This window comes from Elgaria multicarinata, chromosome 14 (assembly GCF_023053635.1).
Source record: "Elgaria multicarinata webbii isolate HBS135686 ecotype San Diego chromosome 14, rElgMul1.1.pri, whole genome shotgun sequence".
In the NCBI taxonomy this organism is placed as follows: Eukaryota; Metazoa; Chordata; class Lepidosauria; order Squamata; family Anguidae; genus Elgaria; species Elgaria multicarinata.
Window position 1 is genome coordinate 2265247 of NC_086184.1, and position 19046 is coordinate 2284292.

The following is a 19046-nucleotide window of genomic DNA, read 5'->3' on the forward strand; positions in this document are numbered from 1 at the left end:
ATCAAACACGGCGCTTTGCAGGTCCAAACTGGAACCTTTGGAAGGTCAGTTTGGTACAACGGATTCCGCCGGAAACATCAGCTTTGGGCGGACGCAGTACACCAAAAAGCAAAACGGGAACCCAGCCACGTGATTTGACCTTAAGCCATCGACGTATTCTGTGCCTTTCTATTTACTTCCTGCCCCGAGCTGTTGGGAACAGAGTGGTATTTTAAAATGGTAACAAGTAAACACAATATACCCCAGGGATAATGTCTTCGCTTGAGCATTTCAGCACTTGGTTCCCTCTGGGTTGATACAGCTGATAGTGGTGAGACTCACATCTGTTTACAGTGGTATACAGCAGCCGTTCCCTAACTTAGTGCCCGCTCATCATCCCTGAGGCTTGCCTATGCTAGCGGGGGCTGATGGGAGTTGTAGTCCAAAATATTTGGGGAGGGCTAGCGAAAAGCATAACTGAATCCGCCCATTCCACTGCCCGCAAATCCTGTCCCATGGCGCGGAGCCCAGTGCGATACCAGAAGGATCCAGACTGGGATGGGGCATGCCTGCCGAAGGTCAGTCTTGGTAGTCTGTGCTGTTCATACATACACTTCTTTAAGCATCCAGCTCTCAGCATCCTCAGAGGGCCAAGTAGTCAGTGCAGCGTGGACTTGTGGTTGACCCGGAAGGACTGTTCTCAAACCAATCTAGGTCAGGGATGGGCAGATGGTACATCTCCAGATGTTTTGGACTTCAACTCCCAGAAGCCCTGCCAGCATAGCCAGTGGGCAGGAATGCTGGGAGTTGGAGTCCAAAACTGCTGGAAATCTACTTTCTGCCGGCCTTGGTAAAAAGTAAGCCCTAATTCAGCTTTCGGCAAACTTCAGGCTTGCGAGGTGTACTTTGCTTTTCCCTCCCCCGTTGGTCTCTGAGATCCACCAAAGCAGAGCCAGGTGTAAAAAGTTCCAGAGCGTTAGCTGCATTAATCGGCTGCAGGGAAAACGACAAAGGGTCTTGTGACACCTTTTAGCTGCAAAAAGATTAGCTCAGGGAGCAGAGCCTGCTATCTGCTGCACCCTCTCAGCAATGCACTGGGATGACCCCTGTGCCGTACAAGATCCTGGTCTGCCTTTTCCCCACCCTTGTACTAATTTGATCTTCAGAATGCATGAAAAGCCAACGCTGTGCAATGCATGGCCTTACACAAACCTTACACAACCCACGGCTCCCTACGCCATCTTCAGGACGAATGGCACCACTTCTGCTCCATAAGGGAGTCCAGTGACCCAGTTCAAGTCACAGCTCAGTGGCAGACAGGGTGGATAAAAATCAATGTTTTTTTAATTATTATTTTTTTAAAAATCGGATTTTTTTATTTATTTAAATCGGATATTTTTTTAATTGAAATTAGATTTTTTTTTAATAAAATGCTTTTTGAGGGAAAAATCTATCTAAAGATATTTTTCTATTTAAGATACATTATAGTCCAAAGGTTGTTCGTCATGAAACAAGGATTAGTTTTTAATTATGTAGCACGAGGCTGTATATTCACGCAGTGTTTAAACTATTTGGTAAATGAATTCCATTCATCCATTCACAATGTCATGCTCTTCCAGAGGTTTCTGTAAGATTATGGGGCTGTTTTTCTATCTAGAAGAAATTATCACAGCTTGATTTTACAGTTCTCAAAACTGTGAATTTGTGTCTGCAGAGATCCGAATCGCATTGCTCCTTTGCAAATCTATGTACACAGAATCAACCCCTTACCTCTAAAGTGCTAAGTTTCAAAAAATTCAATGAATAGAGTGCACTTTTTTTGGGGGGGGGAAGTCACATGATTAAATCGGGTCTTTCTGAGTAGTGATTTAAATCGTGATTTAAACCAAATTGATTTAAATCAAATCCACCCTGGTGGCAGAGCACCGGCTTGCAGAAACCCCCAAGTTCAATCGTTGGCGTATCCCATTAAAAAGGAAGAGGAAGCAATTATTATTATTATTATTATTATTATTATTATTATTATTATTATTTATATAGCACCATCAATGTACATGGTGCTGTACAGAGTAAAACAGTAAATAGCAAGGCCCTGCCGCATAGGCTTACAATCTAATAAAATCATAGTAAAACAATAAGGAGGGGAAGAGAATGCCAACAGGCACAGGGTAGGGTAAGCAGGCACAGGGTAGGGTAAAACTAACAGTATAAAGTCCGCACAACATCAAGTTTTAAAAGCTTTAGGAAAAAGAAAAGTTTTTAGTTGAGCTTTAAAAGCTGCGATTGAACTTGTAGTTCTCAAATGTTCTGGAAGAGCGTTCCAGGCGTAAGGGGCAGCAGAAGAAAATGGACGAAGCCGAGCAAGGGAAGTAGAGGCCCTTGGGCAGGCGAGAAACATGGCATCAGAGGAGCGAAGAGCACGAGCGGGGCAATAGTGTGAGAGGAGAGAGGAGAGATAGGAAGGAGCTAGACTGTGAAAAGCTTTGTCGGGAAGGACGCTTCCTGCTCTGCCTGGGACCTTGGAGAGCTGCTGCCGACAGAGCGTGCAGCACTAGGCTACGTAGACAAATAGTGTGACCTGGAATAAGTCGGCTCCCCAGGACCTCCCACCCACCAGGCCCAGGATATCAACATGCTCCGCTTTTCTCTCTCTCTCTCTCTGATGGCTCCTCTTCCTTTTTCCTGGCATTCCAGGTTTTCAAGTGCTGAATACCAAGCTGTTATAGAGAGAATCTCCCCCGTCGTCGAGCAGCACAAGGAGTCGTTGCTACCTGGGCAGCCTCAGCTAAACGTCTGTGACAGGGCCGTCATGGTAAGGGATTAAAACTTAAACCTTAAAACCCTTTGGCCTCTGCTGCATTTTGTGGAGCATGAACATCTCCCTTTACGTTAGGGAACGCCGGGGAAGGAGACTCAACATCCTTCCCTTTTGGAAGGGATGTGCTACAACTCAGTAGAAATTGAGAGAGTAGGGATCTGCCCATCTGTTGAGCTGCTGCATCTTTCATGGAGGCGAGGAGTGTAGCCACGTTGAAAGGCCATTTTCAAACACATAGAAAGGGGTCTGAGAAGCCTCTGCTTGCCTCTCCCCCCACCCCCACTGAAGTATCTTCCCTTCCGTTATTGCCGTTAGGTCTGGCGCCAGGGGTAGTATGGTGGGACGCCTGCCAAGGACCCATATCCCAGCAGGGGGCTGCCACGACACAGGCTCTTTACGACAGAATATGAAGCTGAATATGAGCCAAAAGTGCGATATGGCTGCAAGGAAGGCAAATGCTATTTTGGGCTGCATTAATAGAAGTATAGCTTCCAAATCACGTGAGGTACTGGTTCCTCTCTATTCGGCCCTGGTTAGGCCACATCTAGAGTATTGCGTCCAGTTCTGGGCTCCACAATTCAAGAAGGACGCAGACAAGCTGGAGCGTGTTCAGAGGAGGGCAACCAGGATGATCAGGGGTCTGGAAACAAAGCCCTGTGAAGAGAGACTGAAAGAACTGGGCATGTTTAGCCTGGAGAAGGGAAGATTGAGGAGAGACATGATAGCACTCTTCAAATACTTGAAAGGTTGTCACACAGAGGAGGGCCAGGATCTCTTCTTGATCCTCCTAGAGTGCAGGACACGGAATAAGGGGCTCAAGTTAAAGGAAGCCAGATTCCAGCTGGACATCAGGAAAAACTTCCTGACTGTTAGAGCAGTACGACAATGGAATCAGTTACCTAGGGAGGTGGTGGGCTCTCCCACACTAGAGGCCTTCAAGAGGCAGCTGGACAAGCACCTGCCAGGGATGCTTTAGGATGGATTCCTGCATTGATCAGGGGGTTGGACTCGATGGCCTTGTAGGCGCCTTCCAACACTGCTATTCTATGATTCTATGACAGGCCTGTCCACAGACACTCCCTGCTCAAGCAGAAAGAGAGAGAGAGAGAGATTTGGCTCTAGCAGTGGTAAAATCCAGGGAGATTCTCACTTCTCGGGGCAATCGAGGCTTCCATCTGTCTGCCTTGAAAGGTTTGGGCTTTGCAGGACAACGCACCCTGCACCCCTTCCCCTGCCCTTTTTGCATCTTGGCAATGAAAAATAGATTCCGAGAGAGCCCCGTTGATTGTTCTTTAACTTGTCCGTTGCCCTCCGACCCAAGAGGCAAATGCGTTGCAAAACACCTCTTGGCCCTCATTGCTGGACTGTCGTTGCCACCTGGTGTCCGCTGGCCAGAATGCAAGGCCTCCCCGGCAGCCTCTTCTGCAGTCTCGAAAACACTCGTCCCCTGCAGGGCTCTCGTGCTAAACAAAGCAGATGTAAATAACGCAAGCAGCAGCAGTAGCAGCGCGGAGCGGGCAGGAATGACCTTTCGTGGCTGACAGCTGAATTCTCCCCTGGCCGGGTGGGCTTTGGAGAGAGACGCCGAGGGAGGGGAGCCGTGCTCGGCCGCTCTCTGAGCAGGGGATGGGCGTTGTGCCAGGAATGCGCTGGGTGCTGTACAGCAGAGGTGGGCAGAAAGCAGCCCTCCAGGTGTTTTGGACTTCCAGCACCCAGCAGCCCCAGCTAGCCCGGCCAATGGTCAGGAGTTGATGCTGGAAGTTGATTACTAAAACATCTGGAGATCTACTTTCTACCCCCACCTTAGTGTTCAGATTATTGGAGTGAGGCCAACTCCGGCCCAGAGGGCTTGCAGCCTTCACTGGCTTAACAGGATGAAGGAGGACAGAGATGACATGGATGGATTAATGAGGGAGGGGGCAAGTCAGAGGGGTGCGTGAGAGGGACTTTGGGGCATCTGCCGGACAGTGAATGTAGCTCATCCGGCACAGTCCAGGGACTTGTCCACATTAGCCTATGCGGGACAGAGGCTTCCTGCTCTTCGCCAAACAGAGCAGAGGCAGGAATGTAGTTTTAAGGGAGAGGAGGCTGTTACGGCACTGGGGACCAGTTGAAGGAAAGAAGGGGTATCATAGTTTGTGGCATCATAGAATCATAGAATAGTTTATTTATTTCATTTCTATACCGCCCAATAGCCGAAGCTCTCTGGGAGGTTCACAAAAATTAAAACCATGAAGAGCATAATAAAGCAACCAACAATTTAAAAACACAAATACAAAATACAATATAATATATACAATATAGTTGAGCTGGAAGGGGCCTATAAGGCCATCAAGTCCAACCCCCTGCTCAATGAGGGAAGGCACCTTTGCAGTTCCCTGATGTCCTAGTTATGACCCCCGGGCATCAGGAGTGGGCTTGGCAGATTCTTTCCTCCTCCTTCTCCTGTGTGGCATCAGGGGCTGCCACAGTTAGACAGACGGCTGGGTGGCAAAGTCCCCTTTGGGACTGAGATTTCTCAGGTCAGTGATTTTACTCATTCTCTGGGTCTGACTGATCGCCACTTCTAGGCTCTGGAAGGAGCCCGGAGAACAGAATCTCTCTCTCTCTCTCTCTCTCTCCCTCCCTCCCTCCCTCCCCAACCTAACATTGGCTCTCCTCTACAGAACTTGAGCAAGGGCAGGGTAATTCCAGGGAATCACAGAGGCGTAGAGGCTTGGTTCCCCTGTTCGGTGTCGCCATGTAAATGCCTTCTAATCCATCAATTGGCGGGGCTAATCCATCAAACTGCTCATTAAAACACAAATGTTCTTATCTGTCTCACCCTTGGCCTTCCGAGACTGCTGTCTTCTCCTGAGCTCTTTGGGTAATCTCCGCAAATATGTCTGTGCAAAATAATTATAGAGCCATTCAAAGTCTAGGGCTGTTTCTTTCTTCCTGTCAGCTATACAAAGGTTTGCTCACTTATCATGATACCAGAAGAGGGAATAGAGACAGCCACGGAATTATGCAGGGATTGGGATGGGGGGGGGGGGGAGCAGCTGATGCGTGATCCTGTTGCCAACAAGGCTCCCCGTCCATTGGAATGGGCTCTTAACACGTGTGCCCATGTTGCCACGCAGTGGGCAGAGCAGCCGGACAGGCTGGCACACTTTTCTATGTGAATGCCCCTTTTCTAGCAGAAATAGATGCTGCTATTGATGAAAGGTCTGACGTTTTCTAGGCAGTATACAAATATTTAAAAGCCAGTACAGTCCTTGCCTGCAGGCTGACCATTCAATAGACATGCTCCGAAAGGAAAATAAGATGGGGAGAGAACGGGTAAACTAGCTAATTCAGGCACAATTTTTTCATAAAATTATGTAAATCTTTAATGGCCAAGCAGGATGGCTGCTGAGATGAGGTCCTTTATATGCGATCATGTGATTTTGAATTGAAAACTTCCCTTCCTGGAAAGGCTCCATTGAGTTTAATGAGACATCGACATCTAGTGGAGGAATTATAGCACAATGCCAGGTTTACACACTGGCAGATCCTGCTATTTCCCAGATAATGCCACATTATCTCTGGGCTTTTTTAAAAGCAAGGTTGCCAGGGGATAGCACGGGTGATGTCCTGGATGTTGACGACGATGTATAATGGACCTGCAAACTTCCGTGACTGGCCACAAGTGTGCAATAGATCGCTCATTTAGAGAAGTTCAAAGTCATCCCTACAGAGTTAGATGCACAAATTGCCTGAACTGCGAGAAGGCATCTCTCTCTGTCCCACGCCAGGGACTAGGAACTCGTTGGGGCTGACTAAGACTCTCTCTTTCTTTCATCACAGAATTGGGCTCCTCCAGGCTGCAAGAAGATAGGGAAATGTTTGGTCCCTCCCAGCCCTGACCCAATGAAGTGTTTTTGGCCTCACTGACTGGTCTTCTCCCTTCACACAACTGACCTGCTGCTGTGAAGCTGCTGCCATCTACCGGCTGGAGATGTGGTGCCGACCGATGGTGATCTTTTTTCCAGAAAAAGAACATTGCAGGATGAGTCCCAGAAGGGCTGCTTTTGTCTACAGGGATTTTCTCTCTCTGTGTGTCTCTCTCTCAGGTTCATAGTAATAATCTTCGCCAATTCAGCCTCTCAGGGAGTCTGGGGCCAAGATGCAGCGATCTCTGGTTGTCTCAAATATTAGGGCTGATGAGTCTTCCTTCATCTTCCACTGGCCACGTGTTCCTTCGGAAATGCGCTCTCCCACGCTGCTTTGCTCCTATCCTGCTCTCTTCCCGCACAGGCTGCTCAGAGAAAGTGGTTGCGCTGAGAATGGAAAGAGCAGTGTGTGCTAGAGCTCAGAGCCCTTCTAGGTCTGACGAGGCAGAGCGCCTTCGTGCCATTCTAGAAACGTTCAGCGTTGATGTCAGTATTAAGCAGCTACGACGGATGTACAGTGTTGCTTAAATTGAACGCTTCCAGGCTGCATGGGGCAAGGCCTTCCTCTCTGAGTGTAGTGCCAATAATATTAAGAGTCTATTCGCTATATTATGGAGGTTAGGTCAATCAGTAACTATTAGTGGTGGTAGCTAAATGGAACCCCTGTGTTCAGAAGTAGAATCATAGGCTAGTAGAGTTGGAAGGGGCCTACAAGGCCATCAAGTCCAACCCCCTGCTCAATGCAGGAATCCACCCTAAAGCATCCCTGACAGATGGTTGTCCAGAAGCCTCTTGAAGGCCTCTAGTGTGGGAGAGCCCACAACCTACCTAGTGTGGCTCTGTTTGCCAGCTCCTTGGGGACGAGCTATGGGGGAGTTTTGTTGACTTTGCGCCCCATTTAGCTTCCTTCGTGCCCCACTTTCAGCTCCCTTTGTTCCTGCTTGCCCAGATCCTCGCGAACAAGCAACACAGGAGTTCTGTTGCCTTCAGCTTCAGCTTTTGGCTGAAACACGATTGTGGGGCAGGCTTGTGCTACGCCAGCCTTCCCCAACCTGGTGCCCTCCAGAGCTGTTGGGCTACAACTTTTCTGGGAGTTGCAGTCACCTCTGGAGGGCACCAGATTGGGAAAAGGCCGTGCTGTGCAAACAACAGCCTCCAGTGCGTTCAAGACTCGGGTCCAACTGGAAGTTTTTATGAAGTGCCAAAGATCAACGTGAAGGAGCTGTTGCTTTTTTCTTGTGTGTTTGTGTTTCAGTATGATTATGGCTTAGTTATACCTTCATTAAGGCATCACCTTTTAATAAATACTTCCGTGTTGTGCGGTTTGTAAGAAATGAAGGCCAATATCATGCTTGATCCATGTGTGCGGTGTCTGTTTCATCGGTGCTCTCTGTTCAATGAGATAGTGGAAGAAGGCCCTACATTTTAAACGTGCATCCTGGAGTGCAGCTTTTTTAATAATTTTGAGAACCTGGGGAAAGGCTAGGAGCAGAGCTGTTTCTCGGCTTTGCTGCACTTGAATTGTGTTCAGTGATCAGTTGTTTAGCCCAGAGTTTTGGCTTAGGCTGTGGTGGATTTCTCAACATGCCTGCATGAGCAAAGACTTGTACGGTTTCATTTAAGTGAAGAAGAGCATTATTATTATTATTGTTATTGTTATTGTTATTATCAGCAGCAGCAGCAACAACTGAAGATCAGCTTCTGCCATGCATTCCTTGTGTGCCCTTGAGCAAGCCATCTTCTCCAGCAAATTCTGCAGTAATACCATTCCTCAGAGGGTTGTTTTGAAGACCAATCCAATAAAGTTGGTCAAGCATTTCACAAATACTAGGTGCCGCCTTGCCTTCTCCCATGACTAGGGAAGGACTGTTGGAAGACCTGAGGGGACAGCACACAAGTTGACAGGGACGTTACAGAACGTAGCCTCTCCCGTACAATTCCAGTCACTTCCTGTCCCCAGAGAAGTAGCCACTGAAAAGCCTCCACGTTCCAATGGAAAGCTGCATGCATGGTCCGTGTTTGTTCCTTTGGTTGCTAAGGACGGGGCAGCTGTTGGGGAAAGGATTTTGCTGGTGGTGGTGGACATAATTTGTCTTTGGGAAAATCCTATTCTGAACAAGGACAGCTGTGAAAATAGCCCACAGAGTGACCTTCTGCTTCATCGTCGCTCCCTGCTTAACCGACAAAGAACTTTCTAAGAAGTGCAAACTCTTCTGGATGGATCCTCCCAGAGTGCAGGACACGGAATAATGGGCTCAAGTTACAGGAAGCCAGATTCTGGCTGGACATCAGGAAAAACTTCCTGACTGTAAGAGCAGTACAACAATGGAACCAGTGACCTAGGGAGGTGGTGGGCTCTCCCACCCTAGAGGCATTCAAGAGGCAGCTGGACAGCCATCTGTCAGGGATGCTTTAGGGTGGATTCCTGCATTGAGCTGGGGGGGGGTGGACTTGATGGCCTTTTAGGCCCCTTCCAACTCTACTATTCTATGATTCTATGACACACCTCCTGGAGTTACACCAGTTAAAGAAACAACAATGCTGCCCTCACAATATAAAAGCACATATTTGCAATCTCTCACCAACACACACCTTTTTAAATACCCAGCCTGCGGAAATGTTCTGCATAATTTGAAAACTTACATACCGTTCCGTGAATGTTGGTCCTAATAAACTTGATCCCATGAATTTTATTCTAATAGACAAAACTTGGTTGCAGGATGATCCAAAATGCCTATTGTGTTCAGACTCTACTGATGCGGTTTCAGACTAGAAGAGAGCGTGCTCTTGGACTTTTTTCCAAAAGAAGAGCTGGGTTTATTTTCCAGTTAATAGAATCGGAATATTTCAGGTGAACAAGAAATATGAAAACAATTCAATATAACAGCAGCAGCAGAACAGCATAAATAATTCCTACACTCAAAAGTAGAATTAACACTATTGTTCCCCGAAAGCGGTTATCACTTCTCCCAACTGCAGACTCGTAACCCATGCCACGCCCTCTCTTTCCGGCATTCTCCTTCACATAAGGCTTAACTCGCCAGCTTTTCCTTTGATATTGACCCTAATTCCCCACACCTAGGCGTGCCTATGTGGTTGCAGTAACCGCTCTTTTGCTGCTGTTTGGAGATTGTAAGCCTCTGGGGCAGGGGCCTTCCTTTCAATTCTTTTGTAAAGGGCCATGCAAACATGGCTAAATACCTTTATCAGGCCAACTCAAACGTCACAAAACATTGCGCAAGCTTGCATGCTATTTTTGTGGGCTTATTTATTATTTATTTATTTAGAGTATTTTTATCCCGCACCTCAGCCAAAAAGGCTCTCGGAGCAGCTTACAGTTGATCAGTAAAGAAGACCGTCCCTGCCCTCAGGTTTACATTCTAAAAAAAAGACATGACACACAAGGAAAAGGGGATGTGGAGGGAAGAGGGAGAAAATAAAAAGAAATTAAGGAGACTGTTCAGGCTGGTGGGAAGGCCCTGCTCTGTCCTCTCATCTCCCAATGGAGATGAGAGGACAGTTCAACAGCTCCTTCTTTTTCCCCACAGATTGAAGATGACAGTTAGCCCTGGGGGGCAGGTGGGTGGGTCCGGGGTCCAACTGAAGTAGGCTCTGATGGTCTCTGCCTGCTCCAGTCTCTTTTACTCTTCGCAAACGTATTTCCCCAATATGAGTTTTGATTCCCCCCCTTTAAGGCCAATTGCTGACTGTAATTAATGAGTGTTTTTATGGGTGGGGGGCTATGAGGCCACGCTCACCAGTCTGTACTTTTTCAGGGGGTAATTGTGCAATAGTTTCTCCCCCTTCCCCCAATATGCACTAGCAAAATGGGATGGGGGTGGGTGGGGGTGAATTCAGTCCTCCTTGCCCAAATCGTGGACGGCCCTGGTGGTGTGCGCAAAATGTGGAGCTTAAATAGGGTGACCCTATGAAAAGGAGGATGGGGCTCCTGTATCTGTAACAGTTGTATTGAAAAGGGAATTTCAGCAGGCGTCCTTTGTATATACGGGGAACCTGGTGAAATTCCCTCTTCATCACAGCAGTTAAAGCTGTAGGAGCTATACTGGAGCGACCAGATTTAAAAGAGGGCAGGGCTCCTGCAGCTTTAACTGTTGTGATGAAGAGGGAATTTCACCAGGTGCTGCATGCATACAAATGACACCTGCAGAAATTCCCTTTTCAATACAACTGTTAAAGATACAGGAGCCCTGTCCTCCTTTCCATAGGGTCACCCTAGCTTAAAATGCGTGTCAAGGAGCCACTGATCTGGATATTTATTTATTTATTTATCTATTACATTTCTATACCGCCCAATAGCCGGAGCTCTCTGGGCGGTTCACAAAAATTAAAAACATTCGAAGTATAAAACAACAGTATAAAACCATAATATAAAATACAATATAAAAGCTCAACCAGATAAGCCACGTGGAGGGACTTGCAGGTCTTAACTGCCCCCCCCTCTGCCCAGGAGCAATGGTTCCTTCCGAGCGTCCCCTCTCTCCCCCCCTTTTCTCACCGCCCAGTGGTTTCTTCCGGGCCTAATGCTCTTGTCCCGCGCATGCGCGTTACTGCCGCTGCGAAGAAGGAGACTTGAGCCATGAACGCGGAGCAGGAGCAGAAGCAGCTCTTGGTCCGGGAGCGGATCCGCGATTTCCCGGACTTCCCTTCCCCGGGGGTCATTTTCCGGTAAGACCGTGTGGCATAATCTCCAGCAGGGCCTCTGAGTACGTGCAGAGGGCAATGCACACACACACACACGCACAAGCCCTCGAGGAACTCGGCCTGCGCCCCCGGGGAGAGGTGGGTATGGTGGTCCGTTGCCGGCGGGCAGAAGTCCGAGCTTTTCTGGTGGGGTAGGGATCATGCACTCTTCGCATGCTCGGAGGCGCTCTTCTCTCTCTCTCTCCACTCTGGCAGTCTCCAAGGTCCGTGGGGAGACTCCGTGGAAGCCTGGCGCGTTTCCCTGCCCCGAGGGCATTGCAATCCAGGGCGGAAACGGAGGCAAGGCTGAAAAGGGAAGCGCCCTTGCCAGGCTTGCACAGTTGCTGCACGTGGCCCGCAGCAGCTGAGAGTTGGCACAGAAGTCGGGGCAGCAGACGTTTCCCAACCCGGCGCTCTGCCCAAGGCTGGGAATGATGGGAGCTGTAGTCCAAGACATCTGGAGGGCAGCAGAGTGGGGCTGGGAAGCTGTCTTGAATGCTTCTGATTTGAGCCCAGGGGGGAGAGCAGGAGCAGCCACACAACTCAGCCCCAACTTAGAATCATAGAATAGCAGAGTTGGAAGGGGCCTACAAGGCCATCGAGTCCAACCCCCTGCTCAGTGCAGGAACCCACCCTACAGCATCCCTGACAGATGCTTGTCCAGCTGCCTCTTGAAGGCCTCTAGTGTGGGAGAGCCCACCACCTCCCTAGGTCACTGGTTCCATTGTCGTACTGCTCTAACAGTCAGGAAGTTTTTCCTGATGTCCAGCTGGAATCTGACTTCCTTTAACTTGAGCCCGTTATTCAGCACTCTGGGAGGATCGAGAAGAGATCCTGGCCCTCCTCTGTGTGACAACCTTTTAAGTATTTGGAGAGTGCTCTCATGTCTCCCCTCAATCTTCTCTTCTCCAGGCTAAACATGCCCAGTTCTTTCAGTCTCTCTTCACAGGGCTTTGTCTTCTTTCCTGCCCAGTCCTCTGCCTCCACCAGGGAAGGGCTAGGATGGCAGCGCCCACTTCCACGAGGGCAGCAGCACTCAGGCAGTTTCAGCGCTTCTCCCGGCAGCAGGGCAAGTTTTTATTGATTGAATCGACTCCTCTAACTGTTAGCTCAGCCTTCTCCAAACTGGCCCCGTCCAGATGTTTGACTCCTGTCGATTTCAGCCAGCATGACCAGTAGTTGGGAATGCTGGGAGTTGTAGTCCCAAACACCTGGGCACCTGGTTCAGGAAGGCTTTGTTAGATGAATCAATTTGATCAATAACAAGGTGCTTTGATGAATTTTGGCGGCATATTGTTTAAAGGTATTTTTAATACAAAAACTCATACAAACTTCAGATAGCAAGGACTGTCTTAGAAGCCCACCCACCCACCCTCTCGTGTGTGAGGGACAGGGCAGTGCCTTTTTGAAGACAAGGCCTGTTGCAACACGCATGTGCGTGTGTCATCTAAGAATTCTAAAAGTATGTGGGGTTTTTTCTTCATACTCACTGTTTCTATTCATGCAGATACATGCCCATTTAATCATAGATTGAATTATTGAATTGACGGAGTAATCCATTGAATGTTTCCTCGGAAATAAGCCCCACTGGGTTTCATAGGACTTACTCCCAAGCAAGTGTTTATAGGATTGCAACCTTAAACTCTCATCCTGCACCAACTAAGATTTCTTTAATTGGAAATGCAGTATTTTGGCTACCTTGCTCCATAAGCAGAATCTATATACCTAGTTTTTGTGTCACAACTACTCAGGATGTTTTTAAACCCCAGGTAATTGTGAAGGAGTGGGAACGGTCCCTCCCGCTGGGCAAAACAACCCAGAGATGCTTCATCGCTGGGTTGTGTATCGTGATGTCTGAACATGGAACTCTGGGTTCAAACATAGAATCATAGAATAGTAATAATAATAATAATAATATTTATTTATTTATTAGCCACCTCTCCCTTTGGATCGAGGCGGGAACAACATTAGTACAAGAATCAACACATCTTTAAAATTCTTGATTTTACATTAATCTGGGTAGGCCTGCCGGAAAAGGCTAGTCTTCAAAGCTGCCTTAAAATCATAGAGGGAGTTAATATTACGAATCTCCTCCGGCAGGCCGTTCCATAATCCAGGGGCGACAGAAGAAAAGGTCCTCTGGGAAACTGATGTCAGCCTAGTCTTAGCTGACTGAAGTAAGTTCACCCCAGATGACCTGAGTGTGCCGGGCGGACTGTATGGGAGAAGGTGATCCCGCAGGTAACCTGGACCCAAACCATTTAGGGCTTTAAAGGTAATGACCAACACTTTGTACTTTGCCCAGAAACTAATTGGCAGCCGGTGGAGTGACTTTAATGTTGGGGTAATATGCTCACCCCTAGATGTACCATCCTGGCTGCCATATTTTGAACTGGTTGAAGTTTCCGAACTAGGTACAATGGTAGCCCTATGTAGAGCGCATTGCAGAAGTCAAGCCTTGAGGTTACCAGCGCGTGCACTACTGTCTTCAGGGGGGGGGGGGATCTACACTACTGCTTTTAAAGCGCTTTGAAAACGTTTTGAAACCTGTATATGCAGTGTGTCCTGGGCCCCAACAGTTGTCAAAACTGTTATAAAGTGCTTTAAAGCAGTAGTGTAGATCTCCCCTAGGTCTTCTGACACTAAGAAGGGGGGCAGCTGGCGTATCAGCTGAAGAGTAGAGTTGGAAGGGGCCTATAAGGCCATCGAGTCCAACCCCCTGCTCAGTGCAGGAATCCACATCACAATAAACAACCCAGAGATGAAGCATCCCTGGGTTGTTTAGCTCCTCCCATTTCCAGCACTTATTCCTGACTACCCAGGGTTTGTTAAAATCTTGGGTAGTCATGATGTGCAAACCATGTCATTGCCTTCCACTCTCATTTTGGGCCCATTACATCAAATGCAAACCTGCCCAAAGGCAGGTGTATTGATGTCATGTCGATTTTCTTGGGATAAACCTGCGTGAGCAGAATTTATTATGCCAGTTCCAAAAAGAATTTGTGCTGTAGGAATCCGTGGAGGCTACGCAGGCTTGTGAAATCTCCGGCTTCTCTTTCTTGCTAGCGATATCAGCCAACTCTTGAAGGACCCTGTCGCATTCAAAGGTGCCATCGATCTGCTAGAAGCCCACATCAAAGCCTCGCACCCACAGGTTGATTACATCGCAGGTGAGTCGGGCACTGGCCGCCTTTCAAAATGTGCACGCGGCTTTCCACCCAGGTGTGCAGTTTGCAGGGACAGGGCAGGATTTCTAAAAAGAAAGGCACGGGGGCTCATGCATGCAGTGTACCTGGGCTCCCTCCCCACCCTGCCTACACACCCTTCCCCACTTCCCCCAGATTGGTGAAAGCTGGTTTTGCTTGCTCTGTGCTTTCCAGGAGGTGACCATCTGGCCAGAGAAGTCTTCCTGCCGTTTCAGACACTTTGCACAGGTTTATAATGTTTTCGTGTTTAGGTTTTCTCGCACGCGGTGCTGCTTTAAAAGCGAAAAAGTGCTTGCGTTTGCCTTGCTTTGGTCTGCCTTGAGTAGCCTCACAAACAGAAGGGGGGTGTTAATAATGCTTCCCTCCCCTTTTTCCTTGTGTGTCATGTCTTTTTGAGATTGTAACCCTAACCGTCAATCAACGAGCTGTCTCGTGTGCTGGTGGATTGTAAGCCACTGAGGAGCGGGATGAAAAAAATTTAAACGGACAGGTCCTGTTTGTGGAATGTATCTCTACAGACTGCAGGTGGAAGGGGTGAATGTTCCTTCGTACAAAAAGATTTCATGCATGCACAGAAAATGAGCCTGTCCGGGGGAATAGTTCTAGCCTGGCTTTTCCTTGGATAGGCTAGCTTTCTACATGCGAGCCTTTGTTTCATGTTGCACGGCAGGAGTCTGACCTAGCACAGGCCGGAGAGAATCTGTTTGTAATTGACAAGCCCAACTCCTCATTCACTGCCCACCCGGGGGGTTGCAATTTCACCTAGGTCTGCCTTCCTCAATCTGGGGTGCTCCAGAAGTGTTGGACTGCAACTCCCTGCTGGGGCATTCTGGGAGATGCAGTCCAACACATCTGGAGCGCCCCAGGTTGAGGAAGGCTGACCTAGAGGGACCGTCATCATGCCATGCGCCCTTTCTTCTTCCACCAGGTCTCGATTCCCGAGGCTTCCTTTTCGGACCGGTTTTGGCGCAGAGACTGGGAGTCGGGTTTCTGCTGGTCCGGAAAAAGGGGAAACTCCCGGGTCCTACAGAATCTGCTTCCTACACCTTGGAATATGGCAAGGTAAACATTGATTTGAGGAGCTGGGATGTGGTGGGGGAAATTGGTAGAGTTAAGGCAGCCTTCCCCAACCTGACACTGTCCAGATGTGTTGGACTACATCTCACAGCATCCCCCTGCCAGTTGTAGTCCAACACATCTGGAGGGCACCGGGTTGGGGAAGTCTGGGCTAAACAAAGGAACCCAAATCCAATTCGGGTAAAGAGGCATTTCAGTAGCGATGATTCTTGCTTCATTTATGGGGGCGGGGTGGGGTGTTGCCTTTTGGGAACACAGTGGCGTGTGATCTCTGTGGGGCCACTGTGAGCCGCTTTGGGCAAGTGTGAACCCCAGCTTTCTTTTACATCCTGCAGGCTGAGCTCGAAGTTCAGAAGGATGCGGTGAAGCCGGGTGAGAAGGTGATCTTAGTGGATGACTTGATCGCCACGGGAGGTGAGAGGAGAGGGCGGCGTTGCTCCGCGTGTCGGGGCAGAGGGTCACCACGGGCTTCTTTTTCAATCTAGGTGCTTCTCCGTCGTATGTTTTCCATAATGGGAGCCCAAAAAGGTGCTTCTTTGTCTCTGCTGAGGATCCATGCTTACAAAATCGAATGCGCTGTTTGCCACGTGAACTCTTCTCCTTTGGCCAAACCTTTTGCGATGGTACCAGAAGGGAACAACTCTACGACTTAAAAAAAAAAAAGAAGTGTTCCGAGAAATTTTGCAGATAGGGAGGGAGTTGTGCAATGTTGTGGTCAGGGCTCAGTAACGCTTGGGAACCCCCCGAATGGAAGGAGCAAGCAGAAAACGGGAAAAAGCTATGCAATAAAGAAAGGGGGAAGGATTTGCTCAGGGTTTCTTGGCTGCTGTGGTACCCAGGCGCTGCCAACCTTTTCTGAGCTCATCTCTGCAGCTGGAAAATAACTGTGTGTTGCTGTTTTTTTAAACCTAAAAGTGTGTGTACACACATTTGTTGTTACCATGCCCTTTGTCCCTAGTTGGGCAATGCCTTTATTAGAACTCAGCCAAACTCCACAAAACTCTGCAAGCTTTTGAGTTCTCCAGAACTCTTCAATGCACTTGAGGAAAGAGAACTGCTAAGTGTACTCGGATACCAGTAACATCTACCACTGACTCATCCCTTCAGATTGTGCGTCTCCATTTTGAGACTTGGTTTGTCTTCTGGCCACAAGACCTGGCTAAATGTTTGGACTCCTCTGTTCCGTCATCCTCTGATTTTTGTACCGTTCAACCCTGAGGAAGAGTTCTGGAGAACTCGAAAGGTTGCACAATTTTGTGGAATTTTGATGGGTCTTAAGAACAGTATTGCCCAACTGTGGATTTGGGGATTTTTTTCCTTTTTGCGTGGGCAGCACGGCTACCTTTGGTGGGTTGTTTTTTTTTAAATGAACTTCTGTACTGCACGTTTAGCCACTGAACCTGCTAATATTTAAAGCATTTGTACACCGCTTTCCAAGTAGAGCCTCGTGTGGCGCAGAGCGGTAAAGCAGCAGTTTCTGCAGCCGAAACTCTCCCCACGGCCTGAGTTCGATCCCAGAGGAAGCTGGTTTCAGGCAGCCGGCTCGGGTTGACTCAGCCTTCCATCCTCCCGAGGTCGGTAAAATGAGTACCCAGCTAGCTGGGGGAAAGGTAATCACGGCCGGGGAAGGCAACGGCAAACCACCCCACTATAAGGCCTGCCAAGAAAACGTCAGCGAAACCTGGCGTCCCTCCAAGAGTCAGCAATGACTCAGTGCTTGCACGAGAGGTTCCTTTCCTTTCCTTCCAAGTATAACAGTTTGGAAATCAGCAGTAGCAGCTGAACTGTGCACCCTGCCGTGCCGCCCTGCTTTAACAACCTCTTTCTCTCGGCCAGGGACTATGCGAGCTGCGTGTGAGCTGATGGCCAAGCTGCAGGCCGACATCCTGGACTGCGTGGTGCTCACAGAGCTGAGGTTCCTCAAAGGAGCAGAGGCGCTGAAACCATTCCCCCTTTACTCTGTGCTGCAGTACGACTGATGCCGGGGAGGCCAGCTGCCCCCCCCCCCCATCTCATTCTCTTCCTCCTGGGGACGAAACGACGGCCTGCCAGGGTTCTTCCACCTTTGCTTTATTTTCATCAGCCCCAGTGAGAGCGGTTTCTCACCACCACCTTTACCTGACCCTTGCTTTCAATTAGTTAGAGCTATTATGGTGGACTTCGAGCTCCTGAGCTTTGCTGTAGAAGCACAATTAAGAAGACTTAATTATTTAGCTATCTCGTGTGAGCTGTGTGTGTTTTAAAAGGACCAAACCAACAGCAGGGTACTTTCCTTGGTCATGGGGAAGTTTGTTGGTCTCTCTGTACAGCGGGGAGGTCAGTCTCCGGATGACCAAGGAGAGGGGAAACACCTCTCCAGAACTCACTCGGGTCTTGCTATCATTCTTCCTCCAATGTGCCTCTTGCAAGGAGTGCCTCCTCAAAACCCAAACTAGCTTAATCGTGTCTCTTCTTCGGGGAATCCCACCTCTGACGTCCTTAGCAACCCAGAGGCCTTTTGTGGGTAAAGCAGTGTCCCACCGTGTTATGGTTATAACTACACAGCGCGTGATGGATGCATGTGGGCCTGGCAGTGAGTGCCGGCGTGATTAACTGCTTCCCTTATTTTAGCACTTGAATGAAAAGCGACCGTCTCTACCAGTAAGACGCGTGTCTTCTCCACCAATGGAATCTACAATAAGAGTAGTATCCAAGATGAAGCAGCCTGGTGCCCCCTGCGTGTTTTGGACTACAACTCCCATTAACCCCATCAGCTGAGTGTTAAGGGGGTTATAGTCCAAATGATCTAGAGGGCACCCAGTTATCCAAGTCACCCAGCAATAAAGAACTGTCCATTGGGCAGTATAGAAATTAAATTAATAAACCTGAAATACTTTAAAGCCTGAATTCACTCTTAATTCCTTGCACCAAAGGTTCGTCCCCTCTACGCTCCATTCTACTTGGTAAATCCGTTATGATAAAGCCACGCTGTGGTAGAAGCCTAAACCTCTTTGCTTTACATTATTTTATTCCAATTATTTATCAGGCAGAGAAACCCCATCACTAGAGCAGGAACGTCCCTGTGGCATGTGCTGTGTGGGACAGGCAGGGCCTCCTGTCCTGCTACCTTAAAAATTGCTCCAAAAGAAAAGAAAAAATCCACAATCCTATCAGTGTCCTATGTTTATCAGGCCAACTAAAAAGACCACCCCAAAAACCTGCAAACTTTTGAGATCTCCAGCTCTCAGTTCAAGTCTCTATTTTGGCATCACTCAAGGGCTACACAAGCACAGATGAGTACACTGGGTTGCTTCCTAACTCAACTGTTGGCAGGTTGTTTTAGTATGGTTTTAATTTTTGTGAACCGCCCAG

General features: G+C 48.5%; 2 protein-coding genes across 3 annotated transcripts in view; both read left to right on the plus strand.

Moving 5' to 3' along the window:
• Positions 1 to 8049, plus strand: part of GALNS (galactosamine (N-acetyl)-6-sulfatase) — a 67988-nt gene extending 59939 nt beyond the window's left edge. For both annotated transcript variants that reach the window (XM_063141094.1, XM_063141095.1), the window contains 2 exons: positions 2674 to 2791; positions 6626 to 8049. In XM_063141094.1, the coding sequence (XP_062997164.1) occupies positions 2674 to 2791; positions 6626 to 6712 (205 nt within the window). In that variant the 3' untranslated portion in view covers positions 6713 to 8049. The remainder of the gene's footprint in view (positions 1 to 2673; positions 2792 to 6625) is intronic.
• A 3228-nt stretch (positions 8050 to 11277) lies between these two features.
• On the plus strand, positions 11278 to 17912 carry APRT (adenine phosphoribosyltransferase). Its single transcript, XM_063140872.1, has 5 exons — positions 11278 to 11397; positions 14479 to 14582; positions 15547 to 15680; positions 16031 to 16109; positions 17532 to 17912. Exons 1-5 carry the CDS (start codon positions 11309 to 11311, stop codon positions 17672 to 17674), a joined length of 549 nt encoding a protein of 182 aa, XP_062996942.1. The 5' UTR covers positions 11278 to 11308; the 3' UTR covers positions 17675 to 17912.
• Positions 17913 to 19046: the final 1134 nt, after the last annotated feature.